This window comes from Centruroides vittatus, unplaced genomic scaffold (genome assembly GCF_030686945.1).
Source record: "Centruroides vittatus isolate TY-2023 unplaced genomic scaffold, ASM3068694v2 contig_1476, whole genome shotgun sequence".
In the NCBI taxonomy this organism is placed as follows: domain Eukaryota; kingdom Metazoa; phylum Arthropoda; class Arachnida; order Scorpiones; family Buthidae; genus Centruroides; species Centruroides vittatus.
Window position 1 is genome coordinate 272,054 of NW_027120915.1, and position 22,228 is coordinate 294,281.

The following is a 22,228-nucleotide window of genomic DNA, read 5'->3' on the forward strand; positions in this document are numbered from 1 at the left end:
TTTTAAGCCTAACGAAAATTTTTATAATAATAATCGAGGCTAATGTATCGTTAAAAATTATTTCTTTATTTTGTACAAACAAAATAAATATATTGGAAAATATAAAAACATAAAAATTATACTTTTGAAGTAAATCTAATATCAAAAAAGTTCGATTCAGCACGACACAGTTCGACTGGAAAGCATTCAGATAACTGGGGTTCGGATAAATGACACTCTACTGTATTTTTAATAATCTCTAATTATTATCAAATAAAATAAATAGATCTTCCAATTAGTAATATTTATTTGAAAAACAAATATTTCAGTATTTTGACTAATCATCATGAAGTTCTAATAAAAGTTACAACTCAGAAAAAGTGAAATTTAAAATCATGACACATACATATACATGACACATGAAAATAAGCATTTTTAAATTAACTGATAAATTAATAAATATACACAACAATTATTAGTAATTAAGTAATTATATATTTCTTTTTTTATGCATTATTATGATACAAAGTACTAAAATACTGATTATAAACTTATCTGATCAAGCTTAATAGATATCTTATGTAAATTAAGTAATAACTATAAAACTTACGTTGTTTTATTAGATTATATAAGCAATTATTAGTTACTTTTTAAATATTTATCACTGATTCTAAATGTTTAAAAAATTTCCAGAAAACCAAGCATCAACTAACAATGGTTATGTAAAGCCAGTTCTTGTAACACAAATACCTGGGTGAGTTCTTATATTTGATATATTTCTATATAATGATTACCAAAACACCCTTATTTATCAATTTGTTGATATAAGATAAATACTACTTTCTTTTTTATAAAAAAAAAACTATCATGTTTTAATCTCTATACTCTTATCATTTTTCCATTTTTCCTTATTATACATTAAGTTAATAAACAAATTGAGATTTTCATCTTATGCTTATTTCTTATGTACATCTTAAATGTTTTCTACAATTTCAGTTTTTTTTTTTTTTTCAGATTATACTTTGACGCAAAAACAAGCTTAAAAAAAACTTTTTTTTTCCTTAATTCTAAAACATCTATTTCAAACAAAAGAAAATTTTAAAATATACATTTCAACAGTTTGTTTGTTATTTTTTCAATTGTAACGTTAAATATTACAATTGAAATGTGTTGTTTAAAAAATTAGTTGTAGAAAAATTAGTGTTTACATATGAAAATAAAAATGAATAAAAAACATACTAATGTAAAAGAAATTTCACTACCTGAACCTGGTCATTCCCTGCAAATGTCTGCTTGAATAAAGGATTTAATGTAGGTTTCAGCTCTAATAGTTTTATGATTATGAAGTTTATTATGTTTTTTTTAAATATATTTTATAACAAGTTTCCTGACATTAACAATTCAGCTCCATTATTTTCAGTTTACACTCAAACCTGTTTTTATGTGGTCTTTTTTTGTGCGATTTTTTATACGTGCAATGTGTTTTGTGCAATTATTTTTGTGCAGTATACCAATTTGATTGAAATTCATATACCACACAAAACAAATCGCACAAATAAAAAATCGCACAAAAATAGACCACACAAAAACAGGTTTGAGTGTAGTTCTTATGTCAATATTGATTACGTGTTTCTCCTTTATAACAACTTTCATTATTTTCGATTCTTGATTTTTGTTGTTTGACTGTACCATTTGAGAACGAGCTGTGAAATTTCCTGTAGTTTTGATATCTAAGGAGTGTTCTCAGGTTTCTTTCAATGCAACCTCAAATTTTCTTTTCTATTGTTCTTAAGTGGTTTGTTATATACTCCTGCTTTAGCTAGCATTTTGATTGGAAATTTATCATTTCTTAATAAATTAAAATAATTCTCCTTGTAGGCAAAAGTTGTTTCTAAGGAATATTTCAAAAATCTTAAATAAATTAAATAAGCTTAGTAGTCGAAACTTACTCTTTTAATGGTTGCAGGAATTTCTCTTCTATTTTCATTTCTGTTTTAGTTGTATATCATTCAGTTTTTAATATTTGCTATTGGTTTCATTAAAATTTTATTTTACTGGGTTAATTTCTTAATACAGGTAGTTCTTTCATTGAATGTACATAAGTTCCTTCATGCTCAAGGATGTAAAAGGTTTTCTAGTGAAAAAATATTCGCATATAAGACGAGGTTTTTATTCATTTATCAGCTTCAAGTTCCTAGGTCGTCCTATACGCACGAGCGAAAGATTCTTTGCATTTATGCAAATAATTTTTGTGAACTGTTTATTCACATTTTTTACCTGATGCTTACCCTCTTGTATTTAAAAACACAAGTATTTTATCTTGGTCGTTTGAATCGTTCTTGTGTATTGTTAGGAGTAAAGATAAGTAGCAACAGGAAAAGCAAAGCTTTTTTATTGAATTTCCAGATTGAAATTCCAAAATCATACGGGAGCCTGTTATAAGTTTTAATCCATTCCCATGTGAAAACAGATGATTATTCGGAAATCAAAATTCAGAGAAACTCATAAGTGTAATTGACGGAGAGTAGATTCGACTGTTAAGAATTGGCCCAAAAAAAAAAAAAATGTGTTTCCGATTACCCAGCTTTACATGAACAAATTATGTTGTTGATTTTACAAGATTTTTCATCTATGTTTAAAATGTTAGTAATTTTTGCGGGATAATGTGTGCATTTACATTCATTTGATGTTTTACTTGTAATTAAATGAAATAAAATTAGAATTGTATTAATAAATCTAATTTCCTTTATTTTGATCTTTAAAGTCACACCTCGTCCTATATGCGGGGTCATCTTATATTCGAGTAAATACGGTATATTTTATCTTTTTGTACTAATCTTAAAGTTAGTGTACAATCATTCTTATTCATTTCTTTTGAAAATTTCATAATTTCTTCCCATTTTTCCCATAAATAGTTATGTATAATTACTATGATAAAGAGCATCTTTAGGTAAAAGTCAGAGTTTATTGTTAAATAAAATTTATAAGGTAGTAATAAAGAAATAAATACTTTATTACTTTATTGTTACAACTTATTTTTCATTCTAATTTTTGAAAAGAATTTCATGTAAAAATTTGATGTAACTTTTATTATTTATTAGGATTTGACTGAAAATATTAATTATTTTTTATGTTATAGATGGCAGTTTATGAATGATAGTAGTTATCCATCTACTCCCCAATCATTGATGCATCCCCAGTCACCTGATCCTGCATATCAAGATGGTGCTTCTGTTAATAGCTGTGCTGATCATGCTATGAAGTAAGTTTTCTTCTGGATAAAATACTACCAAATTGTGGTTGATTATAACAGTGACTAGTCAGTGATGGCAATTGGTATGCCCTTATTTTACTTCTGGCAAAATACTTGTATAAATTTGGGACCACCAAATTTTGTAAAGTTAGATTGTGGTCAGTCACATTTTTGCACAAAAGTATTTTTTCATAAATGTTTCATTAGCTACTTCAATTCATTTTTATATCATAAATGACACAATACATGCATCACATCACCTATTGTGCCTTGTTTGTGGAATTAGTTAACATTATATATTTGCATTTATAAAAAAAATACTAAAAATAAATTTATTATTTATCTTTTAAAATACCAGTAAAAATGATATCTCAAAAAATATTGTGATTATGTTTATCTCATCATCACTATGTTAAAATTAACATTTTAAATATGAGTAGAAGAAACAGGTGTGTCGGTTTGTGTATATATATAATATATTACAAATACCATTTGATTTTTCCTTTTCCTGTAATGGAAATTGAAATATGTATAATATATGTTTGTTTATATGCATTATATATTTATATATATACGTATATACATGCATATTTACATACATATATATATATATACAGAAATATTTAGATATGAACATTTTTTTATTTTTCTATATGAAAGTAAAGGTACCTTTTTACTATAAGTCAAAAACTATCAATAATAGTAATAACATAATACTATAATTTTATTTGTTATAAATTATAAGATTTTATAACTTACCTTTAATAAATGCCTGTTTGAAAAATTAACATATGTAAGTTTATCTAGAATTGGGCTAAAATTGTAGTAATCACTCTGTATTTATGAATTGAAATACAGTTTATTCAAAACTACATTTAATAATAATCTTTTAAACTTGTTACTGTGTTGTTGTAAAAACTGATAATTAATATACTTTTTTAGAATTAAACTAATTTTTTGAATGAAATGACTATTTTCATTTGTATAAAATTAAGATTTTATTTTTTCAGATTGTTTTACAAAAATTATTTTGAAAAATATATACTTCAATTTAAACATTCTGATTTTAAAATTTTGATAAAACTGTATTATCTGATGTATTTTAAAAAATAAAGTTACCATTCTAAAGTTAATTAAATTTAACAAAAAAATTGCTTTGATGCAGTAATATACTGTAGCTTCTCGTTAGATTGTGCTTGTCGGGAGACAAAGAAAAAGCAAGTTATACGGTGTTGGTATATCTGCCAACACCGTGTAACTGAGTACAAAATGTTCTGGACTTGTACTAAACAGTTTATACCCGATAAGCAATCTATATCATCTATTCTTTTATCAGTAAGTGTTTCTGATATAAAATAAGCTTAGTTTTCAATATTGAATTTTATTGATGGTTATATTTATATATTTACATAAATGTCAATTAATTGACATTTATGTAAATATTGATACCATGAACACTGATTTAGCATTACTCTTTCTTTAAGAATTACATTTATAGACAAATACTGTCAATTAAAAAATATACAGTAGAGAGTTGTTAATTCGAATCAATTGGGGACTGGGGTTGTTCGGATTAGTGATTTGTTCAGATAACTGATTATGTACGAAAAAATATATTAACCTGTCCGATGTTCAAATTTTTCTCCGTTGCATGTCACTTTGTGTTGAATTTTCGTCGATTTTAAGCCTAATGAAAATTTTTATAATAATAATCGAGGCTATTGTATCGTTAAAAATTATATCTTTATTTTGTACAAACAAAATAAATATATTGAAGAATATAAAAACATGAAAATTATACTTTAGAAGTAAATCTAGTATCAAAAACGTTCGATTCAGCACGACACAGTCTGACTGAAAATCGTTCAGATAACCGGGGTTCGGATTAACGACTCTCTACTGTATATCAGTTGCAGCTTTATTATACAGAACTATATTTTACAATAAATCGATTATTAAAAATTCATGTAATTTATATTTTTCAATAAAAATTATAATTACAGTAATTGAAAATTAAAAAATAAATATTTAACTTATAATAGAATATCAAAACACACAAAATTACAGAGTAAAAATTCTGTAAAAAGCAAATAAAGTTGCTAATGTATAAAAATTTTAAACTTTGAGTTCAGAAATAAAGAAATCTTTTCCTTACACATTACACAGTGAATTTGAAATTTCAAATCTTTAGATGAATTGATGATAATGCATAAATTCACATAAAGGCTGAACTTTTGAATTTGCAGGAACTTGTAAATGAGGAGACAGTACTTAAAACCAATAAATAAATGACTTTTAATATCAAAAGGAAACATAAATAATAATTGATCTGTCCACCTGTTTTACTTATTTAGATCTTGATGAATTGTTTCATCTGCTGTGGTAGTTTCAAGGACAATGCTAGAATAGAATATATTTTGTTGCAAAAAGAAATTCAATAGCAGGTGGTAAATTAAAATTTCACTCAAATGCTTTAAAAATTTGGTGAGCGGGGAAACACGATATATCTGAATCTACACTATAACGAGGGGCTACTGTATTATACAGAATATAAAAATTTGTATATTTTTGTGTTACTTTGCTTATCAGTCAATTATTGCATTGAACATAAACTGCTATTCTTATGGAAATATATAGTAAGCAAAACAATTTTAAATGCAATTGGAAGCATTAAAAATATATTTGAAATAAAGATATAAAAACAGTTTTGAAAGAACTTAATATGCAGTAGATGCTGTAGAATCCTCAAAGGTGGAAATTGTAGCATTGGTATAGATTTAAAACAACAGATTTAGAAGATAATTTCATTAAAGTTAAATAAGAGAGAAACAAAACCCTGCTACTAGCATCTATTGTATATTTCCGTGGATAAGACAATAGTTGAATCATAAAAAAAAAAGGCCCCCAAAATCCAGGGTTGTCTTATAGGACAGATACAAAAAAATTAGATTGAAATTTATATAAATTAAAACCATTATAAAAACCGTAATTATTTACTAGTAGAGAGTAGGGCATGTCCACAAAATAGAATAACCCATGCGACGTTTTTGTGAATAGCCATGGTCATTACCCGAATGCCCGAATCAGTGCAAATGTTTGCAACAATAGCAAGGCAGAAAATAAAATTTGTTCATTCAAAAAATTACGAATAGCACATAATTCTGTATACGCTATACAGTATTATTATCCAGATGATGAACACTGATCTAAACTAAATTCATAGGCCTTTGATAGTTTGGGAGTCGTCTTATACGACAGATATATGCTAAAACTATAAAACTTTTACGAAAATTTATACCTCGTTTTATCTGAAGGTCGTCTTATTCAAGGAAACATATGGTAAATGTATTAATACCCTTGAACTTTGTCTAATCTACATCATTTTTGGATTTTTATTCATAGAACTGAAAAATTGCATATGCATTCCTAGATGACAAAGCGCTAAGCGAAACAGAGTTAAATGAGGTCATTTTAACATGGAGTAAATAGGGATAGGTGAACACTCAACCAAAAATAAACAGATTTTAGTTTAATTTTCAGTTATTTTTATATTAATTTTCATAATAATATTTGTTAAATAACACATTAACATATGCACACAGAAATGTAAAGTTCGTTTTTTGTGACGTAGGTCCTGGCTCTTTTGAAATTCTTAAGATTGCATTCAAAACACCTCTTTTTTCTTTTGCACTCCTTTCAAAATCTAGATCATTTGCTACAATTTGATCAACTATTTCGGTTATCGTTACCAAACTTTACTAAGGAAATCTGTAGAGAAATTCTTTGTATTCTTCGTTTTCAGAATCTGTATTTTCCAGTTCGACACCTTTTTGCCATCTTTTGCTGATTGGTTCGTGTTTGTAAATAATCATATTAAGTACGAATCAATGAAATGCCGCAAAAATTAAAATCAGCGTAAATTTTGAGCATTTTTCTGGCTTCGAGCAGACTGCGTTATATCGAATCAGCGTTAAGCGAGGCAGCATTAAGCAGGGTCTTACTGTACACTGAAAGTACTATTTATTAATAAACTTTGATTCTTATAGCAAGATGATTTTTATATATATATATAAATATATATATATCATTAATATTAATTTGAAACCACTTTTATGTTTTATCACTTGTATAAAATCTGTAGAAAAACTACTGTATTTATTTTGATTTTCCATTTGTTGTTTGTTTAAATTAATTTTTGGACTGCTTTTATAAAATAATTCAGTTATTTAATCAATTCATAAATCAAACAGTATTGAAGTTTATGTAAATATAATACTGTTTTTGAAGAATCTTGCTAATTGCAAATTGTTATCTAAAAACATTATTGTAGTTTGCCAAACATGATGATGCAAGATTTTTATGATCATTAGTCCTTGTTTGCATCCTACTTTTGCCAAAAGTCCTTAATTTATTTTTTTGGCAGATCTGTTTTAGTTTTCATTTTCATTTTTAAAAGTGATTTTGGGTAGTTTGTGTGTTTTCTCAATTTTGATGTTCAAAATTGAGGTTCCATTAGAATTGAATGTAGTCATCATAATACAGCTTCATTTATGTCATTTGCTTCTCACTCCACTTGGCAATTAGTGTTACATTGTTGATACAGTGCAGTACACACATCTTTCACTACTTTGATGTTGATTTTAAAATGGTTTGATGTCTACAGCAAACAGACTGAACAAAATGTACAGCAGACAAGTCTTTTACAAAGCTAAGTTTAAGTGGAGATTTCTACATTAAAGAACAGGTATACAGATATATTAGTGTGATGCTATATATTTGGAAAATTTCATGCTTTAGCCCATTAACCTATAATTTTTGTTAAAATGTTGATTGTATGATAATTTGACTATGATTTTGTTAGACTGCAAATCCCTGTACCTTATAATGGAATCATAAATGAATATATTTGGATAAATAGCAACAAATGCATGTTTTAATGTCACATTAATATTGCAAAGAATATTAACATGACATTAAAACAGTATTTCAGAAATGCATTTATTGCTATTTGAGTTGAATACATTACCTTTCTTACTACTGCATGTTTTGTGATACAGAATACGTGGTATGTTAAAAAACTTCCTAAATTTATTTTTTCTTCATCTTTTTCAATATACAAGTTAGTTGTCCATAGCTTTTAAAAGTACTTTTTTCCTTTATCAGTACACTGCTTCCAGCAGTTCTGCCATTTCTTGAAGCACATTTGCTAAGTGTTTTTTGGAATAGCTCATAGGTGCTCTTTAAATTTTCTTGATATCTTCAATCATGTGAAATATGTTCTTTCAACATGGATTTCAGTGTAAGAAGTAGAAAATATTCTGCAGGACTGAGGTCAAGTTGGTAGGGTGAACAGGAAAGTGCATATATTCCTATTTTAGCCAAGAAGTCGAGAATCAGCAGAGACAAATGTGTAGGTGTTTTGTTATGTATTTTTGAATGTTTTTCCAGTCTTTGGGCCTTTTCTTTCTGAAACTTTTGCTTTAGTATGTTATCACTTCCAGATAATAGTTTCAGTTCACAATTTGTTTGTCTGGTAAGAATTTGAGATGCACAATGCCTTCAATGAAAAAACTGTCAACACGACTTTAACCTGATCTGTCATGCTTTCTTTAGCTGTGGTGACTGCCATTTCATTTCTATGTCGTATCTGTACATCCAAGTTTCACACCATTAATAATTCTTTTATGGAGGTTTTATTTATTTTAGGTCAATCCAAAAGATCCTGACAGATGACAACCCAAATCCCTTTTTGATTTTGTGTTAAGATTTATGCACAAACTTTGCACTGACAAGATGCATCTGCAATTTTTCCTTAAGAATGCTGTGGCATGATCCTATTGAGATGTTGCACTCTTCACTGATTTCCTGAAATGTCAAATGATTACAACACACAACTCCATGAACTTCACATGCAACTTGAGTGTCATCAGATATGTCAATGATCATCTCTGTGCAGATCATCATTTTAACAATGTCTTTTCACACACAATCTATTAATATAAAAGCTTTAGTGGAAATACAATAGTTGACTAAGTGTCTGTGCTTCTATTAATTACGTTAAATAATCGGGCTATAACTCTGCTAATTTAATGATTAATACTAAGTAATTTGCTACTAGTGATAGACATTAGGTTGCCATCTCTTAACTAAATTAATAATTATAATTTTAATAATTTAATAAATAATTTTGAATCATCTGGAAGAAAAGAACTGACTTGGGGCAGAGTTTGAACCCACAACCTCACTTGCTGCACAATGGGCTTGCCAGTTGCATTACCCGGACCCTGAGCTAGCCTTTGCTTCCAGATGTATTTAAATACAGATATAACCTTACTCAGTTAATCATGGCACAACCAGTTGTGGAGTTGATTCCTATACCCATGGCCTAAGTACGTCCCCCAGCCATTGCTTGAATAATTTGACACTAGTAGTAGGCATCAGGCACATCTCTTATTAAATCTAATAATTACAATTAAATAATTTAGAAAATTCTGGAAGAAAAGAATTCGAGTGGAGTGGGGCTTGAACCTACAAATGCTACTTACCATGTGGATTCATTGCCAGATTAAATGTATGAATCATAACATTTTTATAACTTTTGTCATACCAACTAAAAACTCCACAACAAAATAATCTTGAGAATTATACAGAAAACTCTAATCCAACACTACTGGAGTAGAGATATTCTGGACTACAGAATTTTTTGGACTTAGTTGTTCAGACATTATTAACTTTATCTTTTTTTATTTAATGGTAATTTCAGTCATAACAAATAACCACACACCGGGGTGTATAAAATAAAACGTTACTCACAAAAACTGTTATGCACCAGTTAAAGGTTTTTGTGAGTAATGTTTTAATTTCAATCTTGTTTATAAAACATTGATTGGAACTCATTTATCAAATTACTTTGCCTGAATATAACAAACAATACTAATGACAGTATTGCATTAAAAACTTCCTAACTAATATTTTATATAATCATTGCAAATTCAGCACATGATGTGGACAGGATATAAAGTAGAAAAAGTAATGAATGTCCATCTTCTCTGATACAAATTTCTGGTTTTAATTAAATGTAAACATCTATTTCAGAATCTTTAAAAATAATCGGTATATAGATGTTTAGATTTCTCAAAATTGTAAGTTTTGTAAATATATTCAAAAAAAGTATTATAATAATTTTTTGTTTTATTTGCGCACTTTCTTCCAATTAAATTTCAGGTATTAAAAATATAAAAGTGTAAAATTAGCCAACAACTACCTTAAATGATCAGGCTAAATTTTGGATAAATGATTATAGATAAGAAATAAATTTGGCACTAGAGTTAGGCACCAACTCTTATTCAAATTCAAAGGTCCGGGTAGCGTAACTGGCAACGGGTCCGCATGGTAAGCGGGAGTGTAAAATTAAAATGTGAAAAGACTACAAATCTTTTTAGAATTAAAAAATTTAGAAATCATTCAAAATGACAAATACTAGTTACTATATTAATTATTTATGAAATGTTTTGATTATAATTATTATGAAGTTGACTGTGTCTGATAAAAACATAACACAGTATAAAATGGAAATCTACCAAAATGGAAAATTCTGTCTCGTACTGCCACATTTTGTTTTAGTCTGATTTTAATGTGTTTGGATATTTTACAAAATAAATGCTGTTAGTTGACTTAAAAATAGCATATAAAGTTTTGTAATAATGTAGTACTTAAATTTATTTATTGAATATATTTATACTAGAAAATGAAAGTAAGTTTTAAGTATGTTTAAAACATCAGTGAATGTATAGTTTGCATACTATATCTGAAAAAAATAATTACAAAATGTAATATAAAATAAACTTATTTTGAAAATTTAAAAATCCTTTAAAGGAATTATTTTATTTAATTCTTTAAAAAAACTGTAGAAAATTCTTGAATTTATAATATTAAAAATCAGAAATTGTTTGAATATATTTCTAAATATGAAAGAAATTTAAATTTCATTTTGATGTTCATATTATGGAAGCTAGTTCATATTATTAATTTCTTTGAATATGTTTAAATATATATATATATATGTATATATCATAATAAAAATACTATTCTTGTTTATCTTGTTTAACAATTATTATATAATCAAATATATGTATATGTGATTATATAATAATTGTTAAACAAGAATAGTATTTTTATTATATTTGTATTAAGTACAGATTAAATTGATTTAATTGAAAGATTTTTCTTTTTGTTTTGCTAATTTTATTTGCAAAGATAAGAAATAAGTTAGTGATAAGTTTGGTTTAATTGGTTATTTCTAAAACAAATAATTTTTGAAAATATTAAAACTATTTAAAATATGTTTTTAAAAAAAGCTCCTACATAAAGAAGTCTTAACAAAGGAATCAAGGAAAGAATAGCCTGAAGTTTGAGCCAAAGAATTTCAAAATTTTTGCTAGATAGGGAAAATTTGAAATTTAGTTCTGGTGGAAGTTATCACATACATAATATATTTAAATGTTTGAGTTTTGCCTCGAAATGGGAAAAATCACTGAAACACATCAGTTGCCAGCTGGTAAAAATGTGGAAAACATTGTTTTAAAACACAGAAGCATTTATAAGTGCAATTATATATTAAGAATATTTTATTTATTCTCTCTTACTAAGTGATAAAAATCAACATAGATTTTATATACATTTTTCTCTCTTAAAATAGATATATTAGTATATTAAATTATCTATTAAATGATTTTTCAATATATGTAATTTATCTTTATTATACCTAGATTATAGTAAATACTAACAAATATATATATATTTGTTAGTATTTACTAAATTTGTTAATATATATATATAAACTGATTTTTTTTCTATTAATTAATATTTTAATCACAGATTTTCAATGTCTCATGTTTTTAATTTGCAAATATTGTCAGCTGAAATTAAAAAACAAAAAAGGTACCTTTACTCATATAGATCAGCAAATTAATAAAACACGTTATAAATGATTCTAGATGCAATCTCAGCGAATATTATGGTGAATGACAGTTGAAAATCAGTATAATTGATATTAAAATATACGTATTTTTATTCTTAATATAAATGGCTACTTAGCCTGAATATGAACTATTTTGGGTCTTAAAATTGTCATCACTCTTATTTTTATACAGTTTGTGATATGAAATAATTTCTTAAGATATATGTTCTGAAGTAGTTGTGATAACTTTACAAAATATATGTTAATTAAATATTAATGCATTATTCTTAAATTTACTTTAAATGTGAAATGTTATTTTTAAATCAAAAAATTAATTATAACAGTTTGTTATATCTTAAATATGTGAATACTGTTAATTTTTATACTTTTTTTACAGTCATTTTTAAGTTTTTATATGTGTATTCAATATAAAAAAAGTATTTAATATTGTTGAAATATTTTAAATTTAATTAGACAATAAATTTAAAAAAGAATGAATGTTTTGAAATAAAACTATCAAGTGAAATTGTATTTTAGTATAAAATATGTATTTGTATATAAATTAAAATAAATATTTGTTATCAAAAATGTAGAGTTAATATTATTATATACAAAACGATTTTATTGCATTTACTTAAAAAAATTCATGCTTAAGAGAATAAGCTTAAGGGTTGTATTAAGATTCATTGTTTCCATGTTAAATTTATTAAATAGTTTTCTCACCACACAATTGAATTAGAAAACTATGGATTACAGGAATGATGAATAACCATTTAATATATGCTTTTCCCATCTTTATATAACAAGAAAGATGATCTAGCTTCCAAAATATCCGCTTACTTATATGGCTAAATTCAAACTTCATTCTTCAATTTTACAATTACAATACAAGTTAGTTTTTACTTTGGATTAGAACTAAATGTTTGTTGCCATTTAAATTATATGTTAGTTTTGTGAATTTTCTGTGTTTTATTAAAGACATCTTATGTATTCAAATTAATATTCTTATAATAAATAATAAAGACAATTTTTACTCATACTTCAGATAGACTTTTGATATTATTGATTATATTAGAAATTTTATTAGAAGAATATGTAGGAAAAATTTATCCCAATGAGAAATATATAGCTATACATAGTTATTTTGAAGTCTTGAATGTTTTCTTATTTTTGTTAGTTAGTAATTCCAAATTCATGGAAGTTATGTAATCATAGAGAGTATAGAAAACATGAAATTTTAAAATTTCTTGTAAAATTTCTATAAATAAAATTTGATATAAATTATAATTAAGATACTCCAAATTTTAAAATAAAATTTATTCTGGCATTAACATTTTTAACCCCTTAGCTTCATATTTAGACATATTATTATGCATAAATTTAAACTTAGAATCATAAAATAACAGTAATTTTGCATTTATTTTTATTGTGAGAAGTATTATAATTATTTGACTTTACCAAAATTGAAGATATGCCATTTAGATGCTACTTCTAGAAAACTGAACAAATTTATATTGTCAGATAATACATTTTTTATGAAATAATTAAATAACTAATAAACTTTCCAGCATTAAAGATTTAGAATTTTTTTTTCTTTTATTTCTTCTTTCTCTTTTCTTTTAATTAGAAGCAATGATCTAAATGTGTATTTAAAAAACTTAGATCTTATAATATCAAGATGGGTTGATAATGATGATAATAAGCAGAGCGCCCAAACGGTTAGCAATTGAAAGTTGAAATTTGGTACACAGTTAGGGTACGTCATGAGAACGTACATTAAGAAGGGATTTTTCGAAATTCCCTTTGGGGGAGAGGGACAGGATTAAGGCTTACCCCAAAGAAATCGGCTTCCGTTATACTATTTTAGATGCAGATTTTTGTGTTTTTGATTTCATTTTAATAGGGTATGCCATGAGAATGCACATTAAGAAGGGATTTTTCGAAATTCCCACTGTGGGGGGAGAGAGAGGGTTAAGGATTACCCCAAAGAACTCAGCTTCTACTGTACTATTTTAGATGCCTTTTTTGCATTTATGCGGGAAATCTAACATATTTTTAAACCCTTCTACAAATTCTCATTTGTTATTTAGTGTTCCATCGTATGTAAAGTTGATATGGGGAGCACATGCACATAAGTTCACTTTATTCAAACTCTTAGTCCTAATGTTCGATTTTATATTCGAATTTATATTTATGAACGATTCTGGAAGATCCAGCTTATTTTTCGAATTTAGTAAACCTGAAGAAGAACCCAGAAAGAATTTCATCACTTAGTTGTACTATGCACCGGTTAGTGATTGTAGTGAGTCTTAATTATTGTTATCCCGGTGTAGTTAGCAGATATCTAAAAATTTTCTAATTAGTCTTGGAAGAGGGGGACCGAATTCTTGCACACGGTGAAAACGGGTAAGATCGGCTATAATCTAATAATCTTAATCTTCTCTATCATTACTTTTTGCCCGAGCAACGCCAGGCTCATCTGGTAGTTTTTAATAATAAAATTATATATACATGGCTGCTTGCTTAATTTTATTTTTGTGAGCTGTCATGTTTAAATAAATTTCAAAATTTATCTGAACTTTACCAATAATACACTTTTTAAATTAATCATATCTAATTTTAAAAAAATCATTTTAAGATTTATTTTAATAAAAGTCTTAATTATCGAAAATATTATATTAGGACATTGAGTTCATGTAAAAAATAATTATATAAATCTTTCAATACAGTGAAATCTTGGTACAGTGATTTATTCTTATAATGATAAGAAATGTAGATTTCTGTTAAGTTTGTTTGCACAGCTTAATATAAACGTTCTTCTGAATGAATGATATTCTCTACTGTGATGAATCTCTGTACAGTACATGTGTAATACATAATATTTTTTTTCATACAATGATGATGATTCAGTAAATTAAATTTTAATTATTTTTAATTTGTCACTTGTTTTTGGAATCAAAGTGTAATGATTTCTTAATATGGCACTTCTACACTAAACATTACCTTCAGTCAGTAGACATCAGTACATATGACAGTATGTTGGCAGAGTTAGCATGTTTTTGGTACTTTAGTGCTTAATTAATTTTCAGTACTAAACAAAATTTTATTTGCTTTGTTTAGCTGAAACATTAGCTTTTGAGCAAAACTTTTTGATAGCATTTAACACTAAACAATGGAGACCAAATTTAACTTTTTCTTGAGCAATTTAGTGCTTTTTGCCTCAAATCTATCATAGTTTGAAATTTCATTGGCAATTCTGGATAGTTATTGACTAGTTGGGTGTGGACATGTAGTACATATTTATTAACTCCAGCTGTTTCAGCACATTTTCTCTTTCTGCTGCAAGAGGGATCAAGAGGATAATGTATGGTCTATGATATTCTCTTTCTTCAAATTATTGTATTATAATAATTGTAAATGTTTTTTAAAAAATTGACTGCACAAGACTATAGTAGTATATATATTTAATTTTGTTACAATATCAAATATCAACATTTTAAAAGCTTTATTAAGTAAATGCAGTGAATGCACCAATAAACAACCATTTTACTTAGAATTTTTGTCATTTATATATATATATATATATATATATATAGAATTATTTGTGTGTTACATACAATGTACTAATGCATTTTATGGAAGTTCATACTCTACATTCAATTAAAAATTTATGTATTCTATATTTAAGTTTTTTTCCCCTCTTAAAGGTCTTAACTTTTATTCACTGCTGTAGTACCTAGTTTATATTTGACCAGTTCTCCAATAGTTTAACTTTTCATCACTTCTTGACAGGATTAAATATTCAGTTATACTTAATTTACATAAACTCAACTACATGTGATTAGCTGAATATACAGCAAAAGATCGATATAATAGACCACCACAGGAATGAAATTGATTCATTATAATGAAAGTCCATTTTATCATTATTACTCATTATTATGGACTTGTCCATTATATTGAACATATAACAATACAAAAACATATTACATATTACTACACAGTAGAATCACATTAGGATGAATCTTGATTACACTGGTTTTCAATTTCAGGATAAAATTTCTGTTAGATCAAAGTGTTTGCTATATGAAGTAAAAAATGCTGCTACTCCTGTAATTTTCTTAATTTAAAATTGAATCCTAATATGTAACCTAAATTGTGTAACAGGGATAGGACAAGACTTAAAATTAGAAAATTAGTGCAAAATTATAAATTTGGTAATTGAAATTGTATTTAAATGAAAGTAAATTAAATTTGATACTACCAAATTCAATACTTGTTAATTTTTCACAATTTTCTTTACATTTAATCGTATTTTTATAAAAATAAAATATACTGCAAAGTTTATCTGACTTATACTACTAATAAGTTATGCATTTAAAACTGATCAAGGATTATATGAAATCATTAACATAATCTAGGACAGTGTTTCCCAAAGTGTGGTATGCGTACCCCCAGGGGTACAGGAAGAGTTTAGTGGGGGTACACGCTGCACCGTGCTTCAGCTGTTCTTGGTGCAACAAGCAGTTTACTTTTTTCGATTACAAACAGAAAAATAATAAAAAAACTTTGTTACTTTTTAGCGGTTTTGCCAGGTGCTGTGATTCTGTGTATTCCTCCACCCTATGGCCAAGACAACAGTGTCACACAAAAACCTTCAGTATCTACACATTGAATTGTTACAATGTGCGCGTGCGTATTTTTAGCTTTTGTGCAATTTTTCTGACAGGAAAGGTTTGTTATGTGCTTTAGTATTAATAAAAAGCTAAAAATGCCGAATAAACCAATTTTTCTGTAGCTAGTTACTACAACTAACAATTCTTAGCAGAGACTTATTTTGACAGTGCTTCTAGAAAGACGAAAATGAGACCTAAAGTCCATATCGCTATATCTAGGAACAATATTTTTCACATAGTCTTCTATTTTGGCTTTTTTGATTTTTCAATTGCAGTAGCATATAGAAATGGAATATCCTCGTTATCTTTGGTTTTGATTTAAAGTATATGCAATTTTTTTGACGCAGGGTACTCAGCATTAAGAAAATTATAGAAAGGGTACACAGATGTCAAAAGTTTGGTTTGTTATATTGTTTATAGTTATTGCTCTTATACTTTTTGTTCATCATCCTGAAATAATGTCCCTTCAGAGTTGTTAACCAGTACAGTATATATAAATGTTGAACTGTTAATTGTTAAGGACAAGTTTCCATTGACATAGCTATGTCATTATCAAATTAGATTGTGTAATATACTGAATTTAAATATATCTGTTAATACTTAAATGAATACACTAATGAGTACAAAAATTAGATGCATAAAAATGCAATGAATATAAACTAAGTTGTATTAGAGTCACTGTGTATGTATACATGACATAGCAGCATAAAAAAATAAACCAAACTTTTTATATGATGTAATGAAACATTTTCTGCAGCTACAATTTTACCTATGGTTATATCATGTATTAAAACAATTTTTCAGTCCATTTTGCATTACTTCCATGAGTGTAATCATTGCAGCACTTTTCACCTCTTCTTCTGATTTTAACCTGTGACTCTTCAGTAGAGCTTTCATTTTGGTGAAGACATGAAAGTATGTGCGAAAAAGAGGTCCAATAAATAGAGGGGCTATGGAAGTACATGCATTATAACATACGATCTTGAACAAAGTATGCTTAATAAAGACTGAACAATATTATTAATGAATCCTAAAATAAATACATTAGCCACCAGAAACTAAAGGCAAACTTGCATTATATTTGAAATATTTGAAAATTTCTTATATATATATATATATTTAACTAACAAGTTAGGCAGTTAAATTTGTCATTTTAATCATATTTATCTGTTCCATAATGCAAATAAATTAACATACCAAGTTATAGATAACTGTAGTTTAAATTTTTCTTAGTTTTAGTTATATATATATAACTAAAACTAAGATATATATATATATATATATATATATATAAATGAAAAATTTAAACTACGGTTATCTATAACTTGGCATGTTAATTTATTTGCATTATGGAACAGATAAATATGATTAAATGACAAATACAGCTTAAATTTAACTGTTAGTGTTTTTCAGATTTGTTGTTTTTATAAAATGTTAGTTTTGTAAATTCCTATAACTAAAATTATGAAGAACAGCTGATTTTACAATTTTTGTAATTAGAAGTCAAAACTATTGCTCTTAATCAATTCAGAAAAATGTGATTTATATTTAAGTCATATTACAAAAATTAATGAAGAATATGATATTTTTCTAATGAAACTACATAATATAAAGCAGCAGGTTAAGCTGAAAATAAATTGATTTATTATTATTATTGTGTTGGGTTATGTGAGATATGCTCGGTTAACACCGGTGGCTGTGTACTAGGCTGGACCAAAGTCAAGGCATAGTGACCAAAACAAAAATTAAAGAAGTGTATCAGTGTGTGTGTCAGTATTCAGGAATTTCCTCACAATACAACATGTATTCAATATAGTGGCCTTCTGTAGTGTGATGTATGTATTTCTATTCATTTGTAATGTGCCCAGGCTTTTGTGTAGTGTGTGTGCTATGACACCTGTAGGGGAGAGAACGACAGGTACTGTACAATAAGCACCCTATCCATCCTCCACAGATGCCTTATTTCCTAGGCAAGTTCTGTGTATTTGCTAATTTTTTCAGTGAATGTGTTTTGTACATTGAGTGTTTGGAATGGATATGTCTATAATGTATGTGATTTTATTCTGTTTGTCAATGAGTGCGATATCTGGTCTGTTGTGGTAAATTGTTTTATCTGTGATTATGGCTCTGTCATAGCACATTTTGTGCATGTTGTTTTCCAATACTGTCTGTGGAATGTACTTGTAGTATGGTTTTATTATTATTAGCAACAAGGCTCATCTGATCTACCTTGTTCTTGTCAGAAAAACATTTTATCACCTTTGAAAATAGTTGCCTCGATTTGTGACAGCTTTTTAAATAATTTTGTGATTGACTCTTGACATGTTGAAAACAGAAAATTACTTTTAATATATTAATATTTTATCATTTTATATATATGATAAACTACCATCAATCACTTTTTTATTTTATATATATCAATAATATTTCTTTTTATAATCAATCTTCTTTACACACCAGGATTCAATACAAAAACACACTTACGTAAGAACCAGATAACCGGAGTGGTCGATATTAGGGTCGCTAACGTTTTCGTAGCCCTGTCTGGGCTCTTCTTCAGGCTTTGTAGTAATAAATATAAGCCGAACGTTGAATTTCGAATATATTTCCCTTTTGGAAAGAATCATGTTTTGAATTCTGCCACGTGTAAACGTTTCAACATATTTTTAAACGAAACGATCGTTGGTCCGTGCACCGTGCATTGCCATATTACTACAGGCACACATTGCTCCATTTATACTCACCATTTCATATCACATGAACCCATGCCAAATTTGGAAATACTACATTTTCATATAAAGATTGGTGTATGGTGTAGCGTCTGCATAGTGGATAATATAGCCAGTTTTTTTAGACAGTCACTTCTGAAGTTTACATTAAGCAAATCTTCACATCCTTCATAGAACAGCTAACAGTGCATGAAAAAAATTGTGTACAATTTCAGTAAGATAGCGCCTCCTGTTTGCACTGCAAACAAACAATGGCATTCTTGGAGACATGTTTTCTGGATTGGCTTACCTCCAAGAGATTATGGTTTCTGAGATCACCTGATTTAAGTGTGTGATTACTATCTATGTGGAAAGTCGAAAACAAAAGTTTGAGATGAATTCAGATACTCGAAGACTTGAAATTTAAGTGTTTCTTATTTTGCATTCAATGTGGATGAGCTTCAACATATGTTTAGGAACATGCTCAAGAGGATCAAAGTATGCAATTGCCTACTGTATACCTGAATGGATAAACCTGTTTGTACATTCTCATATTTGGGCCAGTTCTAAATGATGCACCCTGTATATTTTTACATTTTTTTATTTTTCTGAAGAATTTTATATCAATAAATGATTGACTTTGTTGAGCAACTTTGCTTTTTCATTTATTTATTCATTAGAAAAAAAGTTTTTTTTGACAAGCATTGTATGACTATAATCCAAACATCAAGAACTAAAAATTTCTTTTTAAATTGTATATAAAATAAGAAATAATTATTTTAAATTCCCAAAAATGCTATTTTTTAAAATAAGTATATTTTTTAATATTTTTATAAATTAAAAAAGTAGACTCATGTTTTGAAGTTTTGTTTTATACCTTACTGTTTGAAGAGAGATACCTTAAGTAAAATTTTTTTGAGAATTTTTAAATTGTCAATAATATGATTTTTCTACCTTAGTTTTAAATGAAGCAATAACTATTTAAATGAAATTTTAAAAATATATAAAATTTATTGTTAGTTTTTATTGATTAGTACTGATATAGATATCTAGAATATTAAATTTTTTATCAGTTTTTATATTGATACATTCAATTAAATGATATTTATAAACAAATTTAGCTTCTAATAAAATATTTGATAATTGATTTCAACAGAAGGAATGACATTGATTATCACTATTATTCAATTATTTCATTTATATTATTTTGGATTTTATATGGTTTCTATTCCAAAAAATTTATCATTTTTGCATTTATTATATGGTTACTTTAAATTGATTATATAGAATATATGCATAATTAACTTTAATAAATCATATATAAAATATATTGAATTTTAAATATTTTTATCATTTAATGAAATTAATTTTTAATAGCTTAATAATAATAAAATTTCAAAATTAATTTGATTTAATTTAACACATTAAGTGCCAGCAATTCACCCAGCTGTGTGTTGTAAAACAGTTCAGATTTAAATGCACTATACATTTAAATCTGAGCTGTTTTACATTGGAGCAAACTGCTAGCTAAATGTAATGGAAATAATTAAAGCATGGCTCATGGGAATAGAAATTGCACTTAGCCCAGTAAATTTTTTTTATGATAGAATACTGACAAGAATTTAAACTTTGTTTACTGCATTATATAAATAAACTACTCATTATTACTTTTATTATTTATTATATTGTAATATATTTTTATGAGTATGTGCACTGAAAAAAATTTTTAAAAGCGTTCCAAAAGCAAATTTTATTGTTAATACAAATCTGTAAGTGTTCGATTTTGTTTCTTCTTGAAAAAGGTCATTAAAGATGACTAAAAATGTTTGAATAGTAATAAAAACAGCTGCGGTTTAAAGGGTTGTATGAGTAGTTTACTGACAAGAATTTAATTTTTTCTCTTGTAACATGAGAAATAAGCAATTATTTATTGTGACTTAGTCATAATGCCAGGTTGCAATTTTTATTTTATTTAATTTAAAATATATGCTTTCCTTCACAAATTAGTAATGGCTTGCTCTTGTACATCACACCTTTCCTTTATCAATAGAGTTGTGCTGGTCATCTATCTAACATCTTTCAGGGGAAAAATTTTGAATTGAAATAAAGTAACTTCCAGTTTACATCAGAAGTTCGTATATAGTTAATCAGAGTCTCCTGCCCCTAAGGTTTCCATATCTGGTCTCATTTTTCATCTATCTAAATTTGTTCTTGAGATTAAGGAAAGACAGACAGACTGACAACAATGGGAATTTATAGATCTATAGTTTTTTCAAATTGCAGCCAAATAAGCAAAATTTGCCTTTTCTGATGTTTTCCTGTACACTGAATTTGAATAAGTACAATATTGTAAAAATAAAATGCAAAAACAAATATTCTAGAAACAAACTTCATTTTTTTTAGTCAACATAAACAGTAAAAAATAATAGGTATATTATTTTAGCGATCATGTTATTTCTCTTGGATTTGTATCAGTCCATTTATGCAACCTTGAATGTGGTAGAAGTTTCATTGAATTCAAAAGCTGATGAGCATACAAAATGGTATAATGTGATCAGAAAAAAGAATCAAGTCACGTTTTGCAATTTTGCAACATGCCTAGAAATTGAAAAAAAAAACGTTTTTTTTAATAATGCAGAAGAAATTATATTAA

At 26.8% G+C, this 22,228-nt stretch overlaps 1 protein-coding gene across 5 annotated transcripts in view; it reads left to right on the plus strand.

The window, feature by feature from the left end:
* The window catches only part of Stat92E (Signal transducer and transcription activator Stat92E), a 126,680-nt gene that overhangs the window by 102,838 nt on the left and 1,614 nt on the right, over positions 1-22,228 (plus strand). For 4 of the 5 annotated variants that reach the window (XM_067262426.1, XM_067262427.1, XM_067262428.1 and 1 more), the window contains 2 exons: positions 673-733; positions 3,119-3,241. In XM_067262426.1, the coding sequence (XP_067118527.1) occupies positions 673-733; positions 3,119-3,241 (184 nt within the window). Of the gene's footprint in view, positions 1-672; positions 734-3,118; positions 3,560-22,228 lie in introns of those variants that run through there. The other variant, XM_067262429.1, reaches the window with a different exon arrangement.